The sequence below is a fragment of the Salvelinus sp. IW2-2015 genome, unplaced genomic scaffold (genome assembly GCF_002910315.2).
Source record: "Salvelinus sp. IW2-2015 unplaced genomic scaffold, ASM291031v2 Un_scaffold6812, whole genome shotgun sequence".
Taxonomy (NCBI): domain Eukaryota; kingdom Metazoa; phylum Chordata; class Actinopteri; order Salmoniformes; family Salmonidae; genus Salvelinus; species Salvelinus sp. IW2-2015.
Window position 1 is genome coordinate 10,469 of NW_019948073.1, and position 7,324 is coordinate 17,792.

Consider the following 7,324-nt stretch of genomic DNA (forward strand, 5'->3'; position numbering starts at 1 on the left):
GCTCTGGAGCAGGTTTTCATCAAGGTTCTCTGACCTCTACGGACAATTCCTTTGACCTCATGGCTTGGTTTTTCCTCTGACATGCACTGTCAACTGTGGGACCTTATATAGACAGGTGTGCCTTTCCAAATCATGTCCAATCAATTGAATTTACCACAGGTGGTCTCCAATCAAGTTGTAGAAACATCTCAAGGATGATCAATGGAAACAGGATGCACCTGAGCTCAATTTCGAGTCTCATAGCAAAGGGTCTGAATACTTATGTAAAAACCTGTTTTCGCTTTGTCATTATGGGGTTGTGTGTGTAGATTTCTGAGGAAATGTTTTTATTTAATCAATTTTAGAACAAGTCTGTAACGTAACAAACTGTGGTAAAAGTCTATTGGTCTGAATACTTTCCCAACGCACTGTATATATTTAGAGTTTTAGTTATGATACAGGCATATAAGGAGTAAGAGTATTGGGTTAAGGAGTGTGTTTAGGGAATTGGTGTAGGTATAAAGGCAGAGGTAATACTGTATATACAACGTGTGTGCGCGTGTTCGAATACCCGAGCCGACAAGGTAAACATCTGTTGATGTGCCCTTGCGCGAGGAACTTAATCCTGATTTTCTCCAGGGTCGCTGTACTACTATGCCTGACCCTATAAAACAACACATTTCACTGCACCTATCCGGTGTATGTGACAATAAAAAAATAAAAAATAATTACTATCCTCGTGGGTACCGGAAATACCCAAAAGTCCTCACGAGGACAAAGGCTATTTTAGGTTTAGTGGTTAAGCCTAAAAGGTTAAGGGTTACAGTTAGGGTTAGGGTAAAGGGTAAGGTTAGGGCTAGGAAAATAAGGAAGAAATGATTTTGAATGGAAATCAATTTAAGGTACCCAAAAGGATAGTAAAAGATATGCTGCGTGTTTGTGTGTATGTGTAGGCTTACCAGAGCGTTCTGCTCCACCCGCGCCCTCACCTGCCCCACCTTCCCTGACACCACCCTGGGGAAGATGGAGGAGTCAGCCCCCTTACAGAACAACAGGTACTCCCCTGGGGACAATAGAGTTAGTTAAGAGAGTGTGAGTGACAGAAAGATCATGTAGAGATAGATCATGTCTATGTGTGTGTGTTTGTATGTGTGTTACCTGCACTAGACTTGACAATGACGCTCATTCTCCTCCTGACAGAGTCAAAGTTCAGCACGTGTAGCAGCTCAAACCTGGAACACACACCAGAGTAGACGTCTCGTTTAGGATCAGACAAAATACACAGCACATTCTAACAATGTACACAGCAACACGAGTGGCCAGAGACAAGCAAAAACACAACAGGCCTTTGTAAAGAGGAATTATCCTTCTCTGTCCCTCCCTTTCTTCCATTAGGTGGTGTGTTTAAAATGTTGCAATAAGACAACTTAACTTTAGTAAGACAACACTGCCAAGAGTGTGGCAGCCCTGTGAGAAGACACATAGAAGAGTGTGAAAGCCCTGTGAGAAGACACAGCGTTTTCTACTTACAAAGCATGTAGAGGTCTGTCATTTTTATCATAGGTACACTTCAACTGTGAGAGACGGAATCTAAAACAAAAATCCAGAAAATCACATTGTATGATTTTTAAGTAATTAAATTTGCATTTTATTGCATGACATAAGTATTTGATACTCAGAAAGCAGAACTAATATTTGGTACAGAAACTTAGTTTGCATTACAGAGATCATACGTTTCCTGTAGTTCTTGACCAGTTTGCACACACTGCAGCAGGGATTTTGGCCCACTCCTCATACAGACCTTCTCCAGATCCTTCAGGTTTCGGGGCTGTCGCTGGGCAATACGGACTTTCGGCTCCCTCCAAAGATTTTCTATTGGGTCAGGTCTGGAGACTGGCTAGGCCACTCCAGGACCTTGAGATGCTTCTTACGGAGCCACTCCTTAGTTGCCCTGGCTGTGTGTTTCGGGTCGTTGTCATGCTGGAAGACCCAGCCACGACCCATCTTCAATTCTCTTACTGAGGGAAGGAGGTTGTTGGTTCAAGATCTCGCGATACATGGCCCATCCTCCTACCTTCAATACGGTGCAGTCGTCCTGTCCCTTTGCAGAAAAGCATCCCAAAGAATGATGTTTCCACCTCCATGCTTCACGGTTGGGATGGTGTTCTTGGGGTTGTACTCATACTTCTTCTTCCTCCAACACGGCGAGGGGAGTTTAGACCAAAAAGCTCTTTTTTGTCTCATCAGACCACATGACCTTCTCCCATTCCTCCTCTGGATCATCCAGATGGTCATTGGCAAACTTCAGACGGGCCTGGACATGCACTGGCTTAAGCAGGGGACCTTGCGTGCGCTGCAGGATTTTAATCCATGACGGCGTAGTGTGTTACTAATGGTTTTCTTTGAGACTGTGGTCCAGCTCTCTTCAGGTCATTGACCAGGTTCCTGCCGTGTAGTTCTGGGCTGATCCCTCACCTTCCTCATGATCATTGATGCCCCACGAGGTGAAATCTTGCATGGAGCCCCAGACCGAGGGTGATTGACCGTCACTTGAACTTCTTCCATTTTCTAATAATTGCGCCAACAGTTGTTTCCTTCTCACCAAGCTGCTTGCCTATTGTCCTGTAGCCATCCAGCCTTGTGCAGGTCTACAATTTTATCCCTGATGTCCTTACACAGCTCTCTGGTCTTGGCCATTGTGGAGAGGTTGGAAATCTGTTTGCTTGAGTGTGTGGACAGGTGTCTTTTATACAGGTAACGAGTTCAAACAGGTGCAGTTAATACAGGTAATGAGTGGAGAACAGGAGGGCTTCTTAAAGAAAAACAACAGGTCTGTGAGAGCCGGAATTCTTACTGGTTGGTAGGTGATCAAATACTTATGTCATGCAATAAAATGCAAAATAATTATTTAAAAATCATACAATGTGATTTTCTGGATTTTTGTTTTAGATTCCGTCTCTCACAGTTGAGTGTACCTATGATAAAAATTACAACTTACATTGCTTGTAAGTAGGAAACCTGCAAAATCGGCAGTGTATCAAATACTTGTTCTCCCACTGTATTATTACTAGACTCACTCGTGCCACACACACACCATAGATAATATATATAGATATTGATATACTAGACTCACTTGTGTGTGTACACACACACCACCACACACACACCAGTATAAATGTGCTATACGCACAGACACTTATAATCAGCTGTTACATGTATGCTGGACACACATTCCAAAACTGACCTCAGATCAGCATCTACCTGGTCTGTACAGGTGAGCGTATTGTTTACGTGATAAGACGGGGACCGTTGACAGAGAACACATGGAGTTTATAGAGTGCTGTGTGGACGGACACGTCTATATTCCCCACGCCATCTGTAATGGACAGATCCTCAGTGCTGCTTCCAGCATCACATGATCGACTCCTCCACCTGGAGGAGACCACAGGGTGAGACCGAGAGAGTCTGTCTGTGTCTGTCTGTGTCTGTCTGTGTCTGTCTGTGTCTGTCTGTCTGTCTGTCTGTCTGTGTCTGTCATGTCTGCTGTCTGTCTGTCTGTTCTGTCTGTCTGTCTGTCTGTCTGTCTGTCTATCTGTCTTGTTCTGTCTGTCTGTCTGTCTGTTTGTGTGTGTTAACAGTGTATGTGTCTCAGGAGCATGAGGAGCTGTTCTGTCCGGCTCTGTGTCTGTGCCACACGGTGCAGGTGAAGGAGGAGGGACAGTGGATAGCATCAAGAGAGGGATCCACCAGGGAAAACCACTCCTCTTCTACATATCATCTTCTCCTGATGAGTGCCCTGGTGGAGGGCGTGAAGAGGTAACACACACACTGAAAACACACACACACACACACTGAAGAAACACACACGCACACTGAAGGACACACACACGCACAGTGAAGAACACACACGCACACTGAAGGACACCACACACGCACACTGAAGAACACACACACACTGAAGGAACACACACGCACACTGAAGAACACACACACACTGAAGAACACACACACTGAAGGACCACGCACACTGATGGACACACACACGCAGCTGATGGACACACACACGCAGACTGATGGACACACACACGCACACGATGGACACACACACGCACACTGAAGGACACACACACGCACACTGAAGAACACACACACCACACACTGAAGAACACACACACACACTGAAGGACACACACACGCACACTGAAGAACACACACGCACACTGAAGGACACACACACGCACACTGAAGAACACACACACTGAAGAACACACACACACACTGAAGAACACACACACTGAAACACACACACACACTGAAGAACACACACACACACACTAAGAACACACACACTGAAGACACAACACGAAGAACACACACTGAAGAACACACCACTAAAACACACACACACTGATGGAACACACACACGCACACTGAAGGACACACACACGCACACTGAAGGACACCACACACACTGAAGAACACACACACCTGAAGACACACACACTGAAGAACATACACACTGAGGACACACACACGCCACACTGAAGGACACACACACGCAACGAAGAACACACACACACACACTGAAGGCACACACACACGCACACTGAAGGAACACACAACACGCACAACTGAAGAACAACACACGACACACTGAAGAACACACACACGCACACTGAAGAACACACACACACACACACTGAAGAACACACACGCACACTGAAGGACACACACACGCACACTGAAGAACACACACCACACTGAAACACACACACACACAACACCACTGAAGAACAACACCACGCACACTGAAGGACACACACACGAGAACACACACGCACACTGAAGGACACAACACGCACAGAAGACACACAACACACTGAAGGACACACACACTGAAGAACACACACACTGAAGGACACACGCACACTGAAGAACACCACACGCACACTGAAGGACACATGCGCACACTGAGGACACACACCACACACATGAAGAACACACCACACTGAAAACACCACACACTGAAGGACACACACACGCCACACTGAAGGACACACGCACACTGAAGAACACACCACACGCACACTGAAGGACACACACACGCACACTGAAGACACATGCGCACACTGAAGGACACACACACACTGAAGACACACACACTGAAGAACACACACACACACACACACACACACACACTGAAGAACGGACACCACACTGAAGAACCACACACACACACCACACACACACCCACACACTGAAGAACGGACACACACACTGAAGAACACACACACACACACTGAAGAACACACACACGCACACTGAATCCAAACACGAGCACACTGAAGGGCACCACACGCACACTGAAGAACCACATACACACACACACACGCACTGAATGACCCACACACACACTGAAAAACGGACACACACACTGAAGAACACACACACACACACTGAAGGACACACGCGCACCACTGAAGGACACACACGCGCACACTGAAGGACACACACACGCACACTGAAGAACACACACACACGACACTGAAGGAACACACACACACACACTGAAGGACACACACTGAAGAATGGGACACACACATACTGAAGGACACACACACATACTGAAGAAACACACACACCGCACATACTAAGCAATACATGCACACACTTAACAATACACACACCACTTGGTGATACACACACACACTTAGGGATAATACAGACAAGCACACAAAATAGTCATGCCTTTTCTCTAACCTACTGAACACTCTCTCTCTCATTCTGCTCTCTGTCCCCTCTCTCTCTCTCCCTCTCATCTCGCTCTCTGTCCCCTCTCTCTCTCCTCTCATCTCGCTCTCTTCCTCTCTCCCTCCACCTCTTCTGTCCTCTTCTCTTCTCTCTCTCTCTCTCTCTCTCTCTCTCTCTCTCTCTCTCTCTCGTCTCTCTCTCCTCTCTCTCTTCTCTCTCTCTCTCTCTCTCTCTCTCTCTCTCTCTCTCTCTCCTCTCTCTCTCTCTCTCTCTCTCTCTCTCTCTCTCTCTCTCTCTCTCTTCTCTCTCTCTCCTCTCTCTCTCTCCTCCTCTCTCTCTCCTCTCTCTCTCTCTCTCTCTCTCTCTCTCTCTCTCTCTCGCTCTCTCTCTCTCTCTCTCTCTCTCAGTTGGGGTACACAATCTAAGACTCAAAGACCGTCATATGGAGATTCTCAATAAGGAGGATGAGATTGAGAGGGTGGGCTCTGCTTCACAACATCTTTTAATTTGGCCTTTCATATTTCAAGCTTCCTGAGAAAGCATGAGTACGATTACACATTCATATCCCAAGTTATTAATTCAATCTAATTAATAGAAGTTAAATCCATATTGCTGCCAATTGTCAAAACCTAGATACACCTTCGTTCTCTCTAAACAGCTGTTTTCATAGACAGCCCACTGCAGGGGGATGTAGATACTGATGTTATACAAGCAGTGCCTATGGGATCCAAACCTGCTATTTATACCCTTGTAAAAACCACTGTCCCACCACGATCTACTGTGTGGGCTTCTCCCACACTCTTCGTATGTCTTCTCACAGGGCTTTCCACTCTTCTGTGTGTCTTCTCACAGGGCTTTCACACTCTTCTATGTGTCTTCTCACAGGGCTTTTCACACTCTTCTATGTGTCATCTCACAGGGCTTCCACTCTCTGTAGTCTTCTCACAGGCTTTCACACTCTTCTGTTGTTTCTCGGCTTTCACACTCTTCTGTGTGTCTTCCAGGGCTTTCCACTCTTCTGTGTGTCTTCTCACAGGGCTTTCACACTCTTCTGTATGTCTTCTCACAGGGCTTTCCACCACTCTTCTGTGTGTCTTTCACAAGTGTGTCTTCTCACAGGGCTTTCACACTCTTCTATGTGTCTTCTACAGGGCTTTACACTCTTCTGTGTGTCTTTCACAGGGCTTTCACACTTTTGTGTGTCTTCTCACAGGGCTTTCAACTCTTCTGTATGTCTTCCACAGGGCTTTCACACTCTTCTGGTGTCTTCTCACAGTGTGTCTTCTCCACAGGGCTTTCACACTCTTCTATGTGTCTTCTCACAGGGCTTTCACACTCTTTCTGTGTGTCTTCTCACAGGGCTTTCACACTCTTTTGTATGTCATCTCACAGGGCTTTCACACTCTTCTGTATGTCTTCTCACAGGGCTTTCACACTCTTCTATGTGTCTTCTCACAGGGCTGTCACACTCTTCGTGTGTCTTCTCACAGGGCTTTCACACTCTTCTGTATGTCTTCTCACAGGGCTTTTCACACTCTTCTGTATGCTTCTCACAGGCTTTCACACTTCTGTATGTCTTTCACCAGGGCTTTCA

General features: G+C 46.2%; 1 protein-coding gene across 1 annotated transcript in view; it reads right to left on the bottom strand.

Moving 5' to 3' along the window:
* LOC112079059 (phospholipid-transporting ATPase IH-like) overlaps nt 1-2,676 on the bottom strand; it is a 4,959-nt gene extending 2,283 nt beyond the window's left edge. The window contains exons 1-3 of the mRNA XM_070442217.1: nt 2,632-2,676; nt 1,138-1,270; nt 939-1,042 (exon numbers count right to left, since the gene is read on the bottom strand). Of these exons, the coding sequence (XP_070298318.1) occupies nt 939-1,042; nt 1,138-1,270; nt 2,632-2,676 (282 nt within the window). The remainder of the gene's footprint in view (nt 1-938; nt 1,043-1,137; nt 1,271-2,631) is intronic.
* Between the last annotated feature and the right edge of the window lie 4,648 nt (nt 2,677-7,324).